The 22670-nt window shown below is 32.0% G+C and overlaps 1 protein-coding gene and 1 pseudogene across 3 annotated transcripts; both read right to left on the bottom strand.

The window, feature by feature from the left end:
• Nucleotides 1–14: 14 nt before the first annotated feature.
• On the bottom strand, nucleotides 15–2228 carry LOC111275721 (protein ACCELERATED CELL DEATH 6-like; annotated as a pseudogene). The gene is made up of 3 exons (XR_016333510.1): nucleotides 1551–2228; nucleotides 916–1447; nucleotides 15–816 (listed from the first exon to the last, which is right to left on the bottom strand). The product of XR_016333510.1 is annotated as a protein ACCELERATED CELL DEATH 6-like (transcript).
• Nucleotides 2229–11251: 9023 nt separating this feature from the next.
• On the bottom strand, nucleotides 11252–20350 carry LOC111275722 (uncharacterized). Of its 2 annotated transcripts, XM_022861223.2 has the most exons (20): nucleotides 20037–20350; nucleotides 19869–19957; nucleotides 19261–19370; nucleotides 19089–19143; nucleotides 18687–18775; nucleotides 17802–17868; nucleotides 17645–17707; nucleotides 17199–17369; nucleotides 16950–17043; nucleotides 16773–16852; nucleotides 16597–16672; nucleotides 16159–16202; nucleotides 15723–15790; nucleotides 15120–15205; nucleotides 14848–15005; nucleotides 13418–14759; nucleotides 13012–13295; nucleotides 12211–12414; nucleotides 11967–12123; nucleotides 11252–11652 (listed from the first exon to the last, which is right to left on the bottom strand). In XM_022861223.2, exons 1-20 carry the CDS (start codon nucleotides 20146–20148, stop codon nucleotides 11369–11371), a joined length of 3633 nt encoding a protein of 1210 aa, XP_022716958.2. In that variant the 5' UTR covers nucleotides 20149–20350; the 3' UTR covers nucleotides 11252–11368. The 2 variants fall into 2 exon arrangements, with proteins under 2 accessions (XP_022716958.2, XP_022716960.2); XM_022861225.2 differs by lacking the exons at nucleotides 11252–11652; nucleotides 11967–12123 and having other exon boundaries at nucleotides 12217–12409.
• Between the last annotated feature and the right edge of the window lie 2320 nt (nucleotides 20351–22670).

Genomic DNA, 22670 nt, shown 5'->3' with positions numbered 1-22670 from the left:
CAGACAGTGTTATTGAATCTATCTCGAGCTAATCCAACTTGATCGTGTGCTTGACTTTATCTCTTCAGATGGCGGGTGCAACGGAGGCTTGGCTTAGTTGGCCACGACATGACCTCTTACACGTCAATCGTAAACAATTAAGGAGATAATGAATGTCTTTCAACAACTATCTTCATTAACCGAACAATGAAAAGAAATGGATTATCTTCGACTATATTTTGCCTATCACTAGGAGAGGTTCGAAACTTAGACATCCGTTCAAACGCAAGAAGAAATATAGGAGCAAATATGTAAAGAAAGAAAGGAGCAGCACAACCAATGCCGCAAACCAATATAGCCAGCCAAAGTGTTTTTTGCAGCACAACAAACAATCCAGTAACAAAGGCTAGTGTCATCGCTGCAAGCGAGATCCAGGTCAAGCCAATGGCAAAAGGAAGGGTATCCATGAATGATTCAGTGTCGCGACGTGAAGATGACCAAAATACAATAACTGCAGCAGTAATACAGGAAGTCATGGCAATAATATCAGAGATAACAAATACTTGGAAAGCAGATCTACTAATAATATTGCCATGCCCTCATCTGGACCATCACTTCTAAAACCTCCAAGGATGGTAAAAGCCGCAGTAAACGTGGATGTAGCTATAAGTGTAGACATAACAGAGATTATTTGGGCCATTTCTCTGCCTTTTTTATTACCATCTTTGTTTGCTTTTCAACTTCTTCTACCTCATCCATTTGTATATTTTCATGGACGTCTTCAACATTCATAGACTTTTGTTTGTAGGTGCTCTTTAATGCTTTCAAGGTCAAGTGCTTCAAGAAATTTAAAAAAAAAAGGTACAATCAATTAGTGAAATTAATATTTTTGCAAGATGACTGGTAGAAATTAATAGAGTAAACCAAGTTACCTACCTTCTGTAATTCCATTCCACGATCATCAGGCAACTTAACAATTGCCAGGGCAGTCTTGTTAAAGTTGTTAATAGCCCTGATTTCCACCTTTGAATTTTTGGAGAGAACACGTACTACATCATTGTGGTAGTTGCTGGCTGCCAAATGCAAGGGAGTGTTTCCATCTACATCAGGAGAGTTGACCTAATCTTTCATCTCAAGTAGCGTCATAATATATTTCATTGCATCTACATTTCCATTTTTAGCTGCCAGATGAAGAATGTTTTGTTGCTTCTCGTCAACTATCTCGATGGTGTCAGGGCAAGACTAGCAATGCTTTTTATCAAACTTACTTGGCCATTCTTTGCAGCCAAGTGAAGTGGTATTTGTTGTTTTTCGTCTTCTATGTATACAATCGAAGGATCTTAATCCACCAACTCCTCCACCATTCTCTGGTGACCCAAGGCTGCGGCATAATGAAGAGAAGTCCTCTTCCTTTCATCTTGTACTCCAATGAGTTCTTGCTTTGAACCTAGTATGGTACTCATGATACCTAAATTTCATAGAAAAAAACATAGCAAAAAAAGTTGTCTTAAAGAGAGTTGGAGAAGGGAAAAGGTGAATCTTTTCAAAGAAAAAAAGATGATTTTTACTACCAAAATCATTCCTCTTGACAGCACGATGCAAAGGTGTTTGGCCGTCGTGTCCAATGTAATCAAGCGTAGATTGATTCAAAGATATGATTCTCACTGCAAAATTCGTCAGCTTCACATCAATAGCAATCGAAAGTGGGGATTCCCCTGCATCATTTATCCAAGCAACGACTCTGGATCTTTCTCGGCCAACGCATTCATTACTCTGAAATGTACATTCCTGACGGTACCATGTAAAGATGTATTCCCATATTTATCTCTGATCCTTCCTATGTACATGCCTGAACAATCTTTCACTGAATCGATGAAACACTCAACGATATCGCGTCTTCCAGCCCTTGCCGCGATATGAATTGGTGTCTCTCCCTTGAGGTTGCTCTTAAAGGCAAGGGAAGGACATTGGTGGATGATCTCTTCTACCAGACGCTTGTGCCCAAATCTTGCAGCTATGTGAAGAGCAGTGTTTCCTTCCCGGGTAGTTTCATCAAGGATGTTCGCTCCTACATCTGCAATCAGTTCCTTGAGTTTTTGTAAGTTCCCTGATCTTGCTGCACTCAGCAAATCAAGATGCTTGGGGCCTTTAATCATATCAGCTACTATCTAATAACAACACTAAAGTTACAAGTTTCCTTTGATTTTTCTTTTTTCAAATGATTTCCAAGGTGGCTTGGATTGAAGAAGCACTTCCGAAATGTCCAGAGTGTCGAGATCTATTAATAAATTTATACTAATTAATGGTAAAATTTGTCAACACGTAGTTGTGGTGGATAAAATCAAACAAGAAAAAAATATTCTAAGACTTGACATTTGAATGTTGGTTAAAATGTATTATAGGTTTCAGTACTCTTTAATTTTTAAAAATTTAATTTTTATAGTATTATTTAAAAAATTTATTCTTTGTAATATTATTTTTAATAAATTTAGTCTTTATAATATTATTTTTGAAATAATTTAATCCCTATACATTATTAATAATTAAACTGAAATCCTTAAAACAAATATTACTACAAAGATTAAATTTTTTTAAATAATATTAAAAAGATTAAATTCTTAAAAATAGAAGAGTTCATAGATCTATAGCACATTTTGACCTTTGAATGTTATTCTTTCTATCAAATATTCAGATATCAATTGACTCTATTAATATGAAAGTTTCATTTTAAATAGAGAAATCAATATTTTTAGTTAGGGTTCTATACCCTTTTCCCATGAGAAAATTTGTTAATTAGGTAAATATGAATGATTACTTGCATCTTCATTTGTTTAAGAACACTTAATGTTTATAGTCTGCCTTTGGTTAATTAAGTGCTAATCTTACCACTTTTAAGAAGGAATTGAAAGAAATATTTTGATATTTGACATTGTCATGGTTTGATCTCTAACCAATGGAATTAAGAGTTCTAACAGTCAGCAACAAATCACATCATTCTAACTTTATCCAACAAATACTATTCCTCAAGATATGTAAAAATTGTATGAGAAATATATTTTAAATTTAAATTCAAAATTTAATTCAACTAATTTCAGTAATTACATGTAAAATATGTGGTCAATTGATCCCACTCAATTTTCCAAAAACTTAATTTAGCAAAAGTTTTTTAATAAATTTTTGAATTTATATTATATTAAATATATGATTATAATTTTTTATTCGATACAATTTGACTACTAGAAAGAATATTTGATTAAAATGTGAAATGTAAAATGTGACAAATTTTCAAATATATTGTTAGATTGATTAATTTTTAACTTTTATTTATTTGAAAATATTATTTATTTGCTAATGAAATCTTGTTTAAATAGTAAGTGGAAGCCTTCAAACCTTTAAGTTTCTATATCCAAATTTCATAAAATGTTGGTTTTATTTAAAATTATGTACTGATTGATTATTAATTATTAATTTGATTTGATAATTGGTTTCTCCCTTTCTCTTCTTTATATGTATATTAACTTTTTAAATAAAATAACAAGATAATATATTTTATAATTTTTTAAACTTACAACTTTCAGATTTAAAATATTTGTTTTCAATATATATAATATTGTATTTATATAATCAAAGTTGAAATATGATCCCATTGAAAATTTGTTTCTCCTTAAGCTCCTAATTAGTTCATACAATAATTTTAAAGAGGATTTTGCTGTATTTTTTTTTTTATAAATTTAGATAAACAAAAGTTTATATCAAAATTAATATCTTGCAAAGTGCTTTCAATGGATGAAAAACTACCAATATTTTTGTAAATTTCTTGCACGTCATAGGAGGTATATATGCATGTCCACGCAGCGTAATTTCCTTTGTCATCATCTTATAAATAAATAAATAAATAATATATAGCATAATCTCATTCTAAAAATCTATCCATATATATAACAATTGCAGGTTCAGGCTCATGGTGTCACTGACCATTAAAGCTTTCTACTTACTTGATTCTTAAGGGAAACCACTGAGTTTTGTTCTTGAAAGTGGAGACTGGAGAGAGGATATATACATATATATTGCACCGATAATGCAAGATCGCAAGTGCTGATCTGGTATTTATTCTTCAAAAAGAATCTCCTTATATTATGAACTGTATACTATCTTTATTATTCCTGTGAATTTCTATTGCTTCTATTAGGGTTAATCACAAGTTTCAGTGACATTTAAGAAATTCGTATTCTCATTTTTTATTATTATTATTTGGGATTTTTAGATATTTATTTTGATTATTGAAATTAAAAATTTAATACTTTATTGATTTTTTTAATGAAATTCAAATTATAAAACCTTAATAAATCTGATTTAAATGTCTATAAGTTTGTTATTTATTGCTTTCATAACGTTTGAATGAAATAACATTAATTCATATGAAATATATGAGCCACTTTATTCTTTTTGTGAATATCATCAGGCCATATATGTGATTTTCTTTTAGTAAATCCACGATTTTTTTTTCTACAACACTCAATATGCAAAATAATTGAGAACAATATCACATTATATACACCTTAATTTTGAAAATTTTGAAGAAATTCTCTTGTACATAAAATTTGATATGAGATAATGATTTCAAAAATTATAATAATTTATATATGATAATTAAATTATCGTATTTAATAAATATTTAATTTTATATTAAAATAATTTTAAATTATAAAAATTGATTAAATTATTTTTTAAAAAAGTAATTTAATTCTCATAAAAAAATAGAAAAATGTTTATCACCAAAACCAAAATTAAGCGATATGTAAGCCTACAAATTTTGACTACTGTACAACTAAAGGGTTGCCATTATCTGCAATATCTCTTCTCAATGTCCCTTGCTAAAAGTCTGAAGCAGCTACAAAAAAATCCAGACACCTGGCTGCACTAAGTTGAAGCAAATTATTGCTGATAGGGGAAATGATGTCGATGTTGACATTGATGTTAATGTCGATGTCGATAAAACAATACATCCCGGTCCAGTCAATGCTCAATGCTTGCCAAGTTTAACAACTCTCCAGATTAGTGGTTGTCATGGGTTGGATACATTTTTCATATCACAACAGGTCAAATTCTTCCGAGGCTTACAGTGCTTGACATAAGCAGTTGCCCTCAATTAGAACAAGCCGTCATCTTTAAAGATGCAGCATATGAAAAGGACATTGAAGTGCCTCAGTTAAAAAACCTAGCACCTGAAGATATGATTTGTAATATCCGCAAAAATTTATATATATTTTAAGTATTTTTATAAATAAAAAATTCTTTAATAAAGATTAAAAATAAAAAGATTTATTGATAAATAATTTATTTTTTTATTAATAAAGTTAATTTATTTAATTTTCAATCGAAGATTAATAAAAAAAATATATAAATTAATTTTTCTTTTATTTTTTAAATAGAAAAGATAAGTCCAAAGATTCTAAGTGAAAAATAAGAACAAATCTACAAAATAAATTATTTATGATATGTGAGTAAATAATTTTTTTTAATTTTGAAGTATTAATTGTTAAGTCTTTACATGTAATTTATAATTGAGATTCTAAAATTTTAGGGTTTACATTATCTCTCTAGGCTTTAATTAAGGTCTAATTAAATATTGAGAAAATTGGTAATGTGATTTTATTGTGGAAATAGAAATTTGATAGGAATAGAAAAGAAAATTTTTGTTTTGTATGAATTTTAATATGAATCATGTGTTTGCAATAATGGATTAAGGTTATATTCTATATTAAAGAATTAAATACTATTATGATTATTATATATCATTGGAAAGCATGTTGAATCTACTTTCTAATAAAATAAACGGGAGTTGAATTCGAATTTTTTATAAAAAGTTATCTAATTTTTACCAAAATATGTGCATGCGGCCTAGTAGCAGCAATAGGGAGGAATTACGAAATTCCTCTTAATTTTTACACAAGAATTTACAAATTAAGCCAAATATGTTTGAAAAGCTTATTAAGTATACTTTCCAATGAAACAAGCAAAATTGAATTTGGAGTTTCTTATGAATAAATACGTAATTTCTATGAGAAGATATACAGGCTATCTGGCAGCAGTATATGATGTGGATTGCAAAAATTGTTATAATTAATCAACAAGGAATCACGAGATGGGCCATATATGGTTAGAAAGCTTATTAAATCTAGTTTCTAATGCATTAAAAAGATTTTAATTCTGAGTTGAATATCTCGAGATATGATTGTTTTAGTGAAAGAAGCGTAGGCTGTCAAAATTAGTTACTTGAGTTAATTCTTGTTTAACTTAATTATTTTGGTATAAGTGATCTCAAATGGGTTGATTAATTACTGTTATGTTGAAATTATCTTAAATAGATCGTTAATTATTTGGCGAGAAAAACTAGGTGATAGAATCATAATAAGGTAAGTAGAATCTCACACACTTTGCTTGTTTTCAAATCTATGTATATATGTATATTTTTAAATAAATGAAATGAAAAAATGATTTATGTTTAAAGAATAATTTTATGATAGTTACGTTTTTACATCTTTGAAAAGTGGGATTATCGACGTCAGAACTCGTTCTACGAACTTGGTTAATGGGTAATAGTAGTTAGTAAAGATATGATCATACGACCCTGACTAACGAGTAATAATAGTTAGCGTAAGGCCCAAGCTAGCGAGTTATAATAATTAGTAATGATCATGATGATGAAATTATCGATATAGCTAATGCCACGGGTTATAACAATGATCGTAGCTAATGATAAACGAATGATAATGATTTATGATGATTTTAAACATTGATTTATGATTTATATGAAATATGTATTTGATCGTAATTTGTGATTTATAATTGATGAATTGACATATTTTGATATTGATTTATGAATTTACGAAATGTTTGACAGAATAATGATCTTGAAATGTTTTGATATTATGATTTAATGACTATTTTGAATACTTTATATGATATGTATGAAAAAAAATATTTAATCTGATAAGGTATGTGAGCCTATACTTACTGAGTTATGATTTGCTCATTTTCTATTTTCTTTTCTTTTATAGATGATATAAATATTAAGTATGATTAATCTTATGAAGAGCTAGAAGAATCTAAGTACTAGAAAACTACTTAAATAGGATTTATGAAGTATTATTTTTTTTAATTGTAATATTTGACATTAAACTTTTAGAAATTTGTTATCTAAATATTTTACTTATTGAGAATCTTATTTTATTTGAGAGTTATTTAATAATTAAAAAAGAAACTTTATATTACTTTAAAATTTTATTTTAAGATAATATAATTATATTACATTTTGATATCAGATCGTGACATGATTAGCTTGAAGACAATTTGTTCATAAAACCGCTCTACCAAGTTACCATCATTGCACCATCGCAAAGTGGGAGCATGTCACCAATTAAGTAAGCTGCCATGTTAGAAGTGACAAGGCATGGTCAATTAAAGGTACTTCTTGTGGTCTTCTATTTTTTTTTCTCTATTTAACTCCTGATCTAAAACTTAGTTTAAAGCTTATTTAGTAATGATATCAAGTGATATATTTGGATGTGTATCCTTTACAGGGATTTCGCCTCTTTGAACTGGGAAACCAATTGTGTAGAGAGATATTTAAGTTTCAAGGAGGATGCTTCTTATCATGTCTGGACGAACTGAAATTGAAAGATTTAAATGAGCTGCAAGTTATATGGAAAGAGCCCACCCAAATTGTCACCCTTCAGAATCCTACTCGTTTGGAAGTGGTTAACTGCAATAAACTAAGCAATATATTCTCACTATTACTTGCTTGAAATCTGCTGCAATTAAGCTATCTAGTAGTACAAAGATGCAAGGACTTGATGCAAATTGTGGCCCGGGATCAGATTCTATCATCATCAACATCTCGTCTCAAACCTGTATACTTCCCTAATCTTTTGGAATTATTGATTGAAGATTGCAACAGACTGAAAAATATCTTTCCTGTTAGTGTCGCTTGTCTTCCAAAGCTCATGAGCATTCAGAGTTAGAAGGGCTTCTAAATTATTGCAAATCTTTAGACATGAAGGTGAAGCAAGAGTCAAAAGTGAAAGGAAGACTGGAGGCGAAGCCAAAGCCAAAAGTGAAATGGAGATGGTAAAGCTCCGGTTCCCTAAATTGGAAGTATTGCACCTTGAAAAGCTACCGACCTTCAGCCCGGTGGATTTTTGTTGCGAATTCCCATTTTTGAATTCTTTAGTGGTAAAAGAATGTAACTCCTTAGTTAAAAGATTTGAGAACTCTGAGTCAGATCCTATTGTCTACGTCAGAACAAAAGTAAGTTTCCTGCACTCGAATTGACATGCATTTTTTTTTCTGTTTTTGATGATATGAAAAGCCTATATTATGGCACATGTTATCATAGAAAAATTTGCTTATGATCATATATTAACATCAAAATTTTACAAGCTTCTATTGAAAATTTTTCCTAAATGTAGACTGCCATTAATTGGAATTTTAATTGATAAAATGAACTGATAAATTTAATCCTAAAAAGAACATGCGGGCAAGTCCAATTACGGCTTGTAGACATTCAGAATTAGAAACTTCAAAATAAATTTGCCATAGCTGTTGTTAGCAATCAACCCAAAATTTTAATATTAATTTTCAAGTTGTATTTCATATTTTGGCGATGACTTAATTTTCCCCGTTGCCCATATTTCACACTTTAACTTGTTCTTCAGGAGTTGCCCAGATAAGAGAATTATGATAAGTTAAGAAGGTCTTCAGGAGTTGCCCAGAAAAGAGAATTATGATAAGTTAAGAAGGTCTGTTACATTTGAAGAAATACCAAGCGGCAATGGAGATATAGATTGGTTACCAGGGATGAAATTTGAATGAAACAAGCTATCCGAAAGCTGTCAGCCAACACGTAAATATGACTACATTCCTGTTTACTACTACTTTCTTCAGTTCTATGCTATTGTACTGCTCCCTAACTATATTTTCTATTCAATGATAGGTGGTTAGTATATAATGCGATCTGCATGATGAGTTTGAAACTTAGGATGTAAAATCGGCTTGCTTTGCATTTTAGTAAGCGGAGATATATTAGTTTGATGAAGTTATCAAGGAAAAGGATCTAAATTTGTTTCACTTATTACTTTGTCTTGGAAAATTCTTACTCTGCTTCTTATTTTGGTAAGTCTGATGGAGTTGTCAACCAGAAGAATCTTTGCTTTCAACTCTACTTTGTCATGAAATTCTGCAGTAATCAAGTCGAAAAAGATATTGTAACAATATTGTTACAACATTGTAACAACTTCTGCATGCCATTGTCAACAAGGTGGCAATATCTGTGGACTTTCTTGGTTCTTAATTTCGATTTTGATTCATGGAAAAACAAGGAGCTGGGACACTCTAGTTTCTTGGATTAGATTCAAAGAGAGCTTCTCCAAATACTTGAACTATCCAAATGTAAAGACTTACATCCAACTTGTAAGATATTATCCACTTTAATTTAAAAGTTTCATAATTTTATCTTACAAAAAATGTCTTAAAAATACGAGTTTAAATCTCAACTTATATAACATAACTTCAGAATCTCTTAACGTGGGATTGGGGCATCACACCGAATACAAAATTTCGTGTTGACTTTGATTGTCCCTCCCATGCTTCCAAAGCCAACACCATCAGCCAATTTATGGCATTGATATCTGATGTAGTAAGGCATAAAGTTGAAATGCTGGATTGTTATATTGGACATGGATGGAGATGCATCGAAGAAGCATCATTGTCTGAAAAGCCTTTTTATTTCAGAGTCACTGACTTCACTGAAATTAACTACGAATTTCGGCGTCAAGTTTCCTACTGCCATATGCTTCCCCAAGGCTTAAAACTTTACATCTTATATGCACTAAATTTCATGATGAACACTCTGCTCGTCTACTTTTTTCTGGTTGTCTGGTACTTAAGGAGTTGCTTTTAGAAAAATTGTTCTTGGAATGGCATAAATGGCATTACTTTTTCTGTTGCCACTCTTTGAAAATTAACTATTAACCATGATTTACCATCTAATAGTTTACTAAAGATTCAAAGTCCATGTATTCAATCTTTCAAGATCTATATACTTATTCACTATTCGAACTTGTGCTTTGTAACTTGGATTCATTTGCTAAAGCTCGTTTTGAGGTTATGCCATGGGTAACTTCATTGCACGAACAGCTTCAACTTGCTAGACGCTTTCTGTCAAGATTTGAAACTTGATTATTGAAAGAATTTAACATTTCACCAACAAATCATACGATCGTTGGTTAAAATTATTATTTATATTTCCTTGTAATATCACAATTTATTTTTTTTGGCAAGATCATCTCATACGCACCTGCTGGTCATATTCATTGGTTTCCCAATTTATATCATTTGAAAGTGGGTGTTGAAGATTATTATTGTGGTTTGGCTCCAACAACATTAATGCATGTTCTTCAAAAGTCACCTAATGTACAGTCTCTAAACCTTCCTGAAATAAGTTTCCCTACTTATTATTGCTGTAATTTTATGAAATAGTTGACCTCATTTTTCACAAATATGATTTTCTTGACTTGACTTGATTAACCCTGAGGAAGTAAATAAGATTCTGAACAAATCGATCCGCTTGTTATATTCTCTCGAAACAATCAGAATCTCAAATTTCATGAAAAATGCAGAAGGGATTTATGTATTAAAATATATACTAAAAAATGCTTTTTTTTTTTAAATTGCTTTTCAGTCCATTGCTCACAAGATCTATCAAAAGACCTGGAAAGGAAAAAGTAGAAGCAGCAGCTTGTTAGCAAACATTGTGTATGTATGTTATTTTAGAAGTAGTGCTGTAATATTTTTTGAGGCTTCCATGGTACGTCCACAGAAACTGTAACAAGTATTCCATCACATATTTCTATGAGACTATATTACATCAGATTGTTAGTATAAATTAGTTAGTCAAACATAAATATACTTATTGATTATTGCATTAAATGTACAGTTAATTATAATATTGTAATTGTTAGATAGTAAAGTGATATTTTTCTATTTATATTAATTGCACTTAAATATCTAATACTAAATTGAAATTGAATTTTAATTTTAATTTTTTTAATATTATCTCCATCTTTTCTTCCCTATTCTTGCTATTATTATCTGTGCTCTTGTTTCTTCTGAGATTGTGCTGGTTGATTTAAACTTTGATCTTGCTACTAAGCTGTTGGCATCAGTTTGTTACACATTAGATGTCAAATTTTGATAGAAAAAATAAAAGATATATCGTCTAAACTACATATATATATATATATATATAAGTATATACAGAAAAGAATGTGTAAACTATACCGAGTATGCCCAAAATTTGACAACAAAAGAATGAGAAGAAAATTGCTAATCACATTTGACCCCGCAATTGCAGCAGTAAACTCTGCATACTGTCCAGTTTCTGTCTCAGTTGTTTGATGTTAGTAAGACTCTCATCAGAATATTCTGAATTAGACAATTCAGTAACAAGAGCAGCACACTTCGTTTGTGACTCCAGAAGTGCCTCCTCAAGCAAAGCCACAGTTGAGTGCTGTTCTTCATTAACCACTTTTGATGAAGGAGATTGCCCAATACTTCCAGCACTGCTGCCTTGGCTGAGCTTATCCGAGAAAATCTTGTCGAAACCATCGCTTCCTAAAAGTCATCAACTTATATGTTATGAAGCACAGAACAAGGAAAAGTGTGAGTAGCAAGAGTGCTGAATTTTAGAGCCTAAAAGGATTATTGATTCACCTTTCAATTCGCTAATGCAAATCTTATTATTAAGACATGTTTTATGTTTCTGGTAGGTCAGTCGGTTAATATTCTACTTTATGTTTGAAACTCTGTTCCAACATTGGGCCTTTCCATCGAACCCCAATCCGCACACCAAGTCTTCCAACTCACATAAAAGGTCCAGTAGTATGCTAGCTTTTAACTGAATAAAATAACTGTTCAATCAAACTTACCAAGGCTGCTAAGTTTATCCATGGCATCCTTGCCGAGCGACTTTTCCAACCTGAGCAGCCGCAAGACTGCAGCAGCTATACGACCCATTGAATCAACTTCAGATTTGCATAGAAAACCAAGGTGCTGAAGTTCATCCTTGGTTACAATGGCCTCAGTCTACACAGTGACAGAAACCTTAATTAATAGTGAGTGACCAAGAATATTGGGCTGTAATCAACTTTCTTAAAATTTAGATCTCATTACCGGTTGTCTGACAGAAAATTTCAAGTTTTCAACTGCCCAGTTGACCATTTCATTATCAAAATTATCTTCTGATATCACCAGACGAACTTCAAGATTTATCCCTCCTAATGTCTCAAAACTTTCATTGAATCTGTTTGCAGGTACATCTTCAAGGATGTCCCTCTGGGCCTGAGGCTTCAAGGTCTGCAAGCCTTCCACACTGACCTACAAGCATTTTCACTTTTAGAAAGTTCTTTAAAGCAAGTCAGAAATATGGCATTCACATCAATGAGATCGAAAGTTATGTGGACCAAGGTACTTCTGTCCTAGGTTGACAGAAAAAAAAAATTAGGAAAATTTCTAATTCCCACCATGCTTGTGCTGAAAATGATATCATGTCATACACAACAATTCCGAACCAGAATTTGTAATGCCAATGTACTGAGAAATTAGAATGGTCACCATATTCTACAAAGGTTATATAAACTACAGTTTGCTTGGCTCCTAAGTCTTAACCCTCCTACAATCAAAGCAGATAAAGAAATGAATAAAAGATAAAACCCAAAAGGTTCAACCTTTCACCTATCTTGTCATCATATGATGAAGTTCAAGGAACCATTTTATAACCTCCCAACCATAGAGGAAAAAAGCCACCCTAGACACTATCTAGGCCAGAATACATGCTTCTAACACTCAAAACAAAATGCAGAGAAATATCAACAGTTAAGTGCTGCTAGCACATAATATTGTTGGTTTTAATAACTTCTAAACTACTAAAATCCCATTTGAAGGGCATGGCAAGAGAAGTAAAAAAATTCTTACTGTAACTAACTCCACAGGGTATCTGTGCATCCCATGTGAAATCCCATTTCCATTCCGGACATCCTTTGGACTACTTTTTGCTTTTATTTGCAAACTCCGGAAAGTCATGTGCCAACACCTCTGCTCTCTGCCCAAGGCTTCTTTCTCAATCCACCACCTTTCAGCCACCTCTTGCACACCTTCAAGAGCAAATAACCAATCTTGTAACTCAATGAATACATCCACATCATCTGGCATTCCCAGGTGCAAAAAACTACCATCTTTCACCCCTCCCACGGTTCCAACTGGACAAAATTTAAGACAATTACAGTTAAGTTACAAGAGTAAAATGCCAAAGGAAAGCTTTACTGCCACTCATGAAGAGCAACAAGCTAAATAAAAAATCACAATAGATTATGTCCCATACCATCCTCAAGACCGTTATCAATGAAAGCTGAAGGTTTTAAAAGTTTTGACAGTGGCCCAGATGATAAGTTCTCTATGCCCTTAGAAAGCTCCATGCTGGGACCACCATCAGGCCCAATAATTCCAAACCGATGTAGCAGAGCTTCAGTATAATTCATTCCTCCACCTAAGCGCACACCTGATATACAAGCTGACACGCTTAAACTATGACACTCTTTGTCCCGCTCATCAAAAGGAATGACATGCACCATGCTTATGTCCAGAAATGGAATTACTGAAGCCTTTCCATTTGATAGGCGCTTCTGCTTGTTGTGTACCCAAAAAACAGCTCTTAACGGAGAAAACCCATTCCCAGTTACCAGAGAACCATTTTCAACTGAATGTAACAGCATTCCATTCTTGTGTACAATGTTTCCCTCTGTGTCTACACAGTCCACCCGAACACTCTCCCAACACAAAGTCGATGAAACAGCCATAGCACCACCAAGAGTTCTATGAGTGACTTTAAGGAACAGATCATTTCCAATAAACTGAACTAAAGGCATGCCCTGGATATCCAAGGAGGATGATTCTAGAAATCTAAGCTGAAGGACATTTACTGCTAAACTTACAGCAGTATCACTAGGAACTTTCTCTATTAGTCTTCTACCAAAAGTATCATCCTTATTTATCTTTGGTCTTTTATTCTTCCCAACCGCTGCAATCTTTTCACTAACTCTACCAAAATACCCATAGAGATCCAAGACAAAAAACAACTGCTCAACTGATGTATTGGACATAAATTGTTGGCAAGCAACCCCTATTCTGACAACACCACCTGGAGGAGGCACAACTGTTAATGGTTTCCCATCAGCAGATGCCATAGCTACCTCAATAGAAGCTTCTTTCAGCTCAACACACCTCCACAAGCCTGAAGACCAGCCAAGAGAACTTTGAAGGCCAGTTAAGCTAACAGTTGTTTCCAAAGACAAACTGAGTTCCGATGCTCCAGCAGTCCATTTCTTCAGGCTAGCATCAATAGGTTGACCATCCCAGAGTGAGAAACAAGCAGGATCCTTCTCCAGGTTCAGTAGCTTGAGTTTTAGAGATGGTGACTCAGAGAAAAACAACTTTTCAATGTGAAGCCGAGCTCCAGCAAACGACTTTTGCATGATATGGTTCTCTCCTCCATCACCAGGATTATCCAAATTGCTTGCGTCCAGAGGAACACTAATATCTACTTCCGTGAGAGTGAACATAAGGGAATTCACTGAAGAATCTGGTAAAATAGAACCAGGATTGACAACTATTCCATCAGCTAAGAAGGAAGATATTCTCAAACAAGATTCTTCCTGAAGATGAATCTGAACAATGAATTGTAAAACGAGAATCATGAGAGAGTTGATACAATTGGATGAAAAGTAATTGTGTATCAAAATTATGAAATTATACCATAAGAGGCTGGCAACCAATTACAGTTTGTGAAGCAAAAGATGGAGGGAGTGGAGAGGGCTTGATTTGAAGAGAGTGGACGCATATTAAAGGACCAACCATAGTTAACTGCCATTGCTGTTCACCCAGAGGATATATTGGAGGGCAAAAATTCATACCTTATAAATCAATACAAAAAATAGAAACATAAATTCTAGTAACCTATACCTGTTTATGCATACATACACATGCTGAAATTTTCTATGCAACACAAAATAATAATTAACTCATACCAAAGTCGGGAATATGAAGACAAGAATCTGAAACAGCCTTGATAGATGGTTGCACTAAAGTACAGGGAGGGCGGGAATAGGTATCCCTGCATCATACCCACTGACATGTTAAGTTCAACATAAACAGTAATACTTCCAAAATGAAGATGACCGCAAGAAAAGCAAGATGACTCCGAGTGATTCAAATATATATTCATGTCAGTATCATGTATCAGAGAATATCATTCCCAAATTCAAAGTTTTGAACTAAGCTTATGGAAAATTTTAAGCAGGAAAATCTATCAATATTTGCAGAAAAAATGTTGAACTCTTGACTTGATAGTATATATGGCTAAAACATCAAGAAAAAAAATTTTAAATGACGATGAGGTGACTACCATAAAGATAATGAATGGCATTTGTAGCTAATCATAAAAAGCTAACTTGTTCTAAAATTAAAATAATCAAGTTTTCAAGCCATTGTACCCAAAAAGACAAGGAAAACCACATTCACAGATGCTTAAACCTTCAAACATGACAAAAGCAATAATTGAACTTGACCATAGCCAGTCTGAAACCACCACAACCAAATCTTTGGAGAAAGGGAAATATAACAAAGTTTACCTTAAAAACAGCCCACCGATCATAACCTTAGACAAATTACGAGAATTTTCTCCATCAGAGACACTGGCCTGCAGGAACAGAACATCCTAACATAAGATTCTCTACATCCCAGCATAACATGACTACGTACCAAGTCTTGGAATTGCATGGAAGTAAATATCATGATGTTCATACCATTTTCAAATAAAATGAAGCACTTTAGAGAGCAGATAATGCAAAGTAAAGATAAGATTATGCTTATAGCTGGAACTGCTAAGGAGCAGTTAGAAATTACTAATATAGAAGTTCTTGAAAACGGGTCAAGGTTCTTGGATTGTTCTTAAATCAAATTAAGTGAGAAGCCATCACTATGAAAATATTATCTCAAAACAAGACAATATTGTAGAACCAGGAACATAAGTTGATATTAAGTTAACGATGTATCATAGAAAAGTACCCGAGAAAAGAGGAGTGACTGCATCAAAAGTTCAAGCTGGAACTCTGCAGGTAAATTCAAACCATTGGAAAGTGTTCAAAAAAATCATGAACAGTGCACTAGGAGAAAAGGGGATAGAAGAGGGGAGAATGAAAGAGAGTAAACAGTTTGCTCAACCCTGTTTACAATTTAATAACAAAAAAAAAGAAATGGCAATAAAGCATACACTTCTAACTTTACTCACCTGCCCACTCCCAACAAGTAGATAGTGGTTTACTCTACAGTCTATGACTCCTCACATTTACATCCATTTACTCTAGCTGGTTTTACCTTCAAACTTTCAAAATCTAGGCCTAAGAGAATGGTATACACTACTTGAAAATGAATGCATAAGAACTGCTTGTTAAAATATGGCTGTGTATGTGTGTGTAAAACAAAACAACCAAAAAGGAAACAAACCAGAGTCCTTGATGCAAAGAAATATGTGGTCCACAACAACAGAAACTAGAGAGCGTCCTGCTGATTCAACGGATCGCTGCCAGGTCAGAGAGAGAGGACTCAGTAAAATTTGCCCATAATAAGTTAATAAAGAAATTAGAAATATCAAATGAACAACGGTAGATAAACCTTAGTACCTGCTGAGCTTTTAGGTCTACATCTCCTCTATTTAGACATACATAGAATCCAGTCAAGAAGCGAAGAAGAGCTCGGAGTCCTGCTCATGTGGTTGTATCACAATTACATGCTGTGTTAGTACCATATATTTAATTCAAACGGTGAAACAAGCAGTTAGAAACTGGCTACCTTATTACCTGGTTCACTTAATGCAGGACAAACAGCCTCTGTAACATGTAACTGAACCTCAAGGCCCAGAGGACTGTTTAATTCTGTCCTCTGCAATGTGATCTAAAGGAAAAAATTAAGAGTTAGAATGTCAAGACTCAAGAGTACAAGACATCCCGAAAACCCGAAAACCAGAAAACTTCTCTACTACCACACAACAGTTTAAAAAATAACATGGTGTTCATCCAAATCAATTGAAAATGTATGATTTGCATTACATAAGCCTCTCCTGATATGCCTTCAAGAAATCGTTCTCCACCAAAGAAAACACGCTTCGCGCCATCATCATCTCTTTGAGTTGCTCTCTCTTGAGAACACGCTAAATTAACATCACTGAACATATCAGGATGAGGCAGGAGATCAATAGATAGAGATTCCCATTCAAGTTTCTGGAAAGAAAAGAATTTAGCATCATTAGACACAAAGATGACACATACAATTTATATACTCAGTACGACAGAAATCAAAGACACAAAAGGGTAGATCAAAGGGACAAAACATCTAACATAAAGCAGTCCATTAAGGAATGTACATGCCTGTATTCATATATATGTGTGTATATATATATATATATATGTAAATATATAGATATATATATATGTATACATATATATACATATATATATGTAGGAAGAGAGTGAATCACAGGTCTATAGTACGTTACCTTGAAAACATATATGAACTTTTTGTTTGAGGAGAAATCCCGTGCTTCCTTAAGATTTACAACCTGCAATAAAAACAAATTTATTCAAATATGCATTTGTACTCAATAAAACATTTAACAAGAATAGATTATGACAAAATAATAAGCAACTAATTACCTGCCAATTTTCATTAGTGGTATATAGTAAAATGTTGCGCATTGTGATAGATGCCATAGGTGATGCCCTGAAAAAAAGAAAAACATGAATAAGAGAAGCAACAAGGTAAGAGATTCATATAAGTTCCATTGGCAGTCAAAGAAATTTGTCACTTGAACAAATTAAAATATTGCAGTGCACAACAAGTGCAGAAGACAAGATATTTGACTAATTTATATATGAAGTGTGCAAATATTGAAATCCTTCATCAAGGTCTACAAAACCGATAAACAATAAAATGTAAAGTGTTGTCTGGTTCCCCCAAAATAGCTACAGAATAAACAATGATCTCATGCAAAGATGTACGATGTTCATAAAATTTCCTCTTCTAGCAATGATGATGTCACTTACTTATAATGAAATAATGCATTGACGCCTTGCAAGGATCAGATATTTAGACAATGACCAAATGTCAGAGACATCAATTTCCAAAACCTAGAGACAACATAGAGCTATCTGCATCTTTGATTAGAATTTTCTAGTATCAAACAATACCTAGGGATTCATTTGCTTGTAAAAAGATCATATACAGTTAAAAGAAATGCATAAAAAAATATATGAGTAAACTTTGAAGAAAAAGCAGCACTCTTGTTATACAATACTTTCCTCTCTCAATAAGCATATTTCTACAAATTCTTTGTTGGTAAATTAAATTCTACTATAACCATCAGTACAAGTGACAGAAACAAAAGGAGACAAGTCTATCTTTGAGAAGAAGGGACTCACAACAACCAAGCAAAACAAGTAAGAAACAAAAGACTGTACGCATAAGTCTACTGGCCATGCAAGCAACCAGACAGTTTGTGACCAAGAGTTAGTATAAAAACTGAAAGCAAAAGAACTTACCAAGCTGCCCCCCCTTTGCAACGAGCACTGCCATGAGTTTCAAGTAGAAGATTTACTGTTTGAACCTGTAGAGTCATTCCATCTGCAATCTGAAAATAATAAAAGGACAATACATGAAGTAAATATTTTGTGTCTAAACCTTTGTCCATGTTGCTAATGACATGCATAAACCAGTAATTCAATCAATTTAGGAATTCTGTAGATTTATGTGCTTGAATTTTATTTTCTCTTATTTAATTTAAGCTCAAGATTATTGGAGTCCAAAATTATAACAGAGCAATAGCAATTTGGAGGTGAAGTAGACACAACAAATGTGCTAACTTTGTAGCATTTAAATCCATAAATAGTTTGATATTCCAAGGCAAATAGTTATCTACAACCTAACAAAAGACAGTATCTAACCTTGTCAGCAAACCCATAACCGCTACCCTTTCCTGAGCTGGGGGACGATTGCAAGCTGTAAGTGCAGAAGCAGATACAAGTCACTTTTAAGAACACTACAACATTCCAAACTATAAATTTATGAATCTAATTTTAGTTGTGAAACATAGCCTTGAGTAAGGGCATGCATTACCTGCTTGAGCTCATAGGAGTATCAGCATCGGGATTTTCCTCCAGAACCAAATCAAGCGTATCAATTTGCACAACTATTGGTTCGATTTGTACATTACTGACATAGGGTAGCTACCACAAGAAAATAGGATCAAAACCATCTTAGTGGCAAAAAGGAAAAAAAGTGGAAAATTTCAACTTAAATTTCTATTGTTTCAGTTTCCATATTATCTTTCCACATAATGTTTGAGTTGAGGAAGTGCAGATGAATTTTCCATTTTAAGAGAATAGAGAAAATTAAATGTAAAAACAGCAAATCCATAACTAATTACTAGTTATCTCAAAATACGTCCTAACCCAAAAAGAGCAAAAAAGAAACTAATTCTCCAATTCATAGTAGCTGCGCCCAAATAAATAATTAAAACATTGTAACTCTCACAGAAAAGTATTCCCATAAATAATTAAAAAAAAAAAAACAAATTTAGCTTAATCTGAGCTGGAATCTAATCAATTTCGTAACTTTACATCTCAAACTCTTTATAAATTCCAAATTAAAACTAGAAATTAACCTAATTAATCATCAATTTCTCAATTCAAAAATAAATAAATAAATAAACGGTAGAAACTCACAATGATCTCCAATTTCCCAACTTTTGCTGTTGTCACATTCAAAGCCGGAGGCAATCCCATACTCGCATGTAAAGCATCGCCATTTATATCTATCAAATCCAAAATAGAAAAAATAGAAAAAATGAAAATTGGAAGCCTAATTTTAGATCCAAAAATCAATAGATTTACCTAAATTGGAAAGTTGTACGGTACGGCCTTGTAATTTGAACTGATCTCTTGAGAAAGATTTAAGCCAGTACTTCAAAGTGTACTCCAATGCTCGAGCTAAAATCGACTCCATTTTCAGATTGAAGAAGCCAAAAAACAAAGAAACTTCTAGAAAATTCTTTGGTAACTTTCTAGAAAGTTCGTTCTATACTGAAATTTTCATCAAAATGAGGCAAAAAATTCGAAACTTTTGGGTCCAAAGACCCTAATTTTGGAGGGGTTTTAAGATTAATGGTGGGAATTTATTCTTTTAATTTATTTATTTGTTTTCAGTTGGGGAATCGAAGAGACTAAGAACAGAGAAAAGAAAGAGGAAGAAGAGAGGTGGCACGTGCGAGTTCATGGGTTGCATGTGCGGAAGATGGGTTTAGTGAATGGTGCATTGGATCTTGAGATGTGTCAGGCGTGGATTTGTCTGTTTGTCTTAAGGAATAAAATAAAGTTAAAAAATAGAAATATTTTTAAAAAAATTTTAAGCTGCAGTTCGTTACAAGGTGAAAAAAAAAAAAGGTAAAAATAAAAAATTTATAATATTTTATCTCTTTGTACGTATCGTTTTAATTAGATCCTATCTAATCTGCACGATTAAAATAGCATACAGCACGAATTTAAAATTTAATTAAATTAATTAATATAATTATTTTTTAAAATATCATATAATAAATTTAAATTTTGAATCTCAATGCACATTATTTTATTTTCTAAAAATAAATGCACATAACAATTACAAGGGTTTTCCTATCTTGCACGCAAATAATGCATTAGTATGTGACACATAGAGAAAACAATTTTTATGTTGTAAAAAAATTTTGTTTTATTTAATAGTATTAAAATTTGTCAATTATGTGTTATCAATGCTTTTATTTTATCATCAAGTGATTAGTTCAATCGATTAAGTTTTTTTTTTACGAAAAGATTTTAGATTCGAGTCCTGTTAGTGATCATTTGTTAGGATCATCTCAAATGCATAACTTACAATCACTTGTCTTAGATCGTCAAGTACGATACATCTTACTTTGATTTTGAAAACTGAAAAACTTATCTATCCTCAAATTTTTTCTTTATAAAAAAAAATGCTTTTATTTTTATTTTTTAGTGATCATATGATATTTTAAAATCTCAAACTCTAATTGTTATCATGTTTTTTTCGGGGTGTATAAGATTTTATTTGATAAAATTTTGAATAAAATTTCAAGGTTTAATCGATAGTGTTTTTTTGAGAACATAGATCAATGAGTCCATTGAATCAAATATGGTTTAACTATATATTTAGAAATAATTTAATGATTTTAATACAATTTTGTATATTAAATTGCTTAATTTATTTGTTCTTTGTCTGTGGGCCAAAAATTAATTCAATGTTTTATAGCATGTAGTATTTGAAGTGGCCAAAATATATAGTATTTGGGTGTCAAATTTTGTTAACCATGTGATTGATTTTGTATTTGCTGTCACTTTTTGACACTAAAAGGCTATATGTAAGGCTAAAGATAAGGAAGTGAAAAAGTAGGGAAATTTTGTCAAAGAATGAATGTGAAAATGATTTGATTTTGAGACATTGTGTAGAGCTTGGAACATTAAAAAAAAAATATTGATATATGGGACAATTATTTTCTTGTTGTCCCACACACCCTAAGTTTTTTTTTTTTTTCAATTTAATTAACCTTTCACCCCCAACCTTTGGTTCACTTATTACAAATATACATTTGGAGGCTTTTGTTAGTTATATACAAACCCTTTTTTGGTTTAAAATTATTTTGGGCCAATACAGCTGGTTTCAAGTTTCAATCCCTTTTATTAGTAGGGTCATTTTTTTTTTTCAAATTGAAAGGCAAAAAAAAAAAAAAAAAAAAAAAACCCAGCTTTCAATCTTGGTTTAAAATTATACTAACATTTTTGTTACGAAATAAAATTTGAATTCGAAATTTTCAATTTTAAATTTGATTTAACTATATTTGAGTTAATAATTTGTTCGTATATATTCTATGCTATTTGTTAATGGGTAGCCTTAGGCATGACCAATGTTACATATTGATCACAATTAATGCTTCCATGGGAGGGCTAAGATTTGTTGAACAAAGCCTAAGTTCTTTTATACATCATGTGCTTAATAGTACTACAAAATTTTGAGTGTTAGATTTTGTCATATTCATTACTAATGCCTAGCAAGATGAATGTTAGAGAGGAAGCAAGGGCAAGGTCAAAAGGCAGGCAGACTTCACTATGCTAAAATTTAGATACGGTTATACATATTTATTTTGTGTCAAATATGTATAAAAAATATATATGTAAATTTATTCAAATATACATTTGAGTTATGTAATTCTATTTAATGTAATCGACATTCCATTAGCTTTTGTTACCAATGTTTTTATTTTTTGTAGTGATCATATGTCAATTTTAAGATTTGAACTCAAATCTGAAATAAAATTTCAAAAGTCTAATCGTTATGGTATTTTTTTTTTAATGTAAAAAATTTTATCCGTTAATCTCTAAAATCAAACTCAAATCTTAAATAGAATATCAAATTTTAATTGTTGGTGTTCCCTTAAAAACATAAAATATCAATGAGTCGATTAAACCAAATATGGCTTA

The sequence above is a fragment of the Durio zibethinus genome, chromosome 25, assembly GCF_047325235.1.
Source record: "Durio zibethinus cultivar Kanyao isolate XHJ-2024 chromosome 25, ASM4732523v1, whole genome shotgun sequence".
In the NCBI taxonomy this organism is placed as follows: domain Eukaryota; kingdom Viridiplantae; phylum Streptophyta; class Magnoliopsida; order Malvales; family Malvaceae; genus Durio; species Durio zibethinus.
This window is presented reverse-complemented; position numbering and strand designations above follow the sequence as displayed.

Coding starts and splice junctions, on each gene's coding strand:
- LOC111275722 (XM_022861223.2), bottom strand. CDS start 20,148: ATGGAGTCGATTTTAGCTCGAGCATTGGAGTACACTTTGAAGTACTGG. Junction 19,371..19,868: donor TTGGGAAATTGGAGATCATT/GTGAGTTTCTAC, acceptor TTCTTGTGGTAG/CTACCCTATGTCAGTAATGT. Junction 15,791..16,158: donor AGTCACTCCTCTTTTCTCGG/GTACTTTTCTAT, acceptor CTGTTCCTGCAG/GCCAGTGTCTCTGATGGAGA.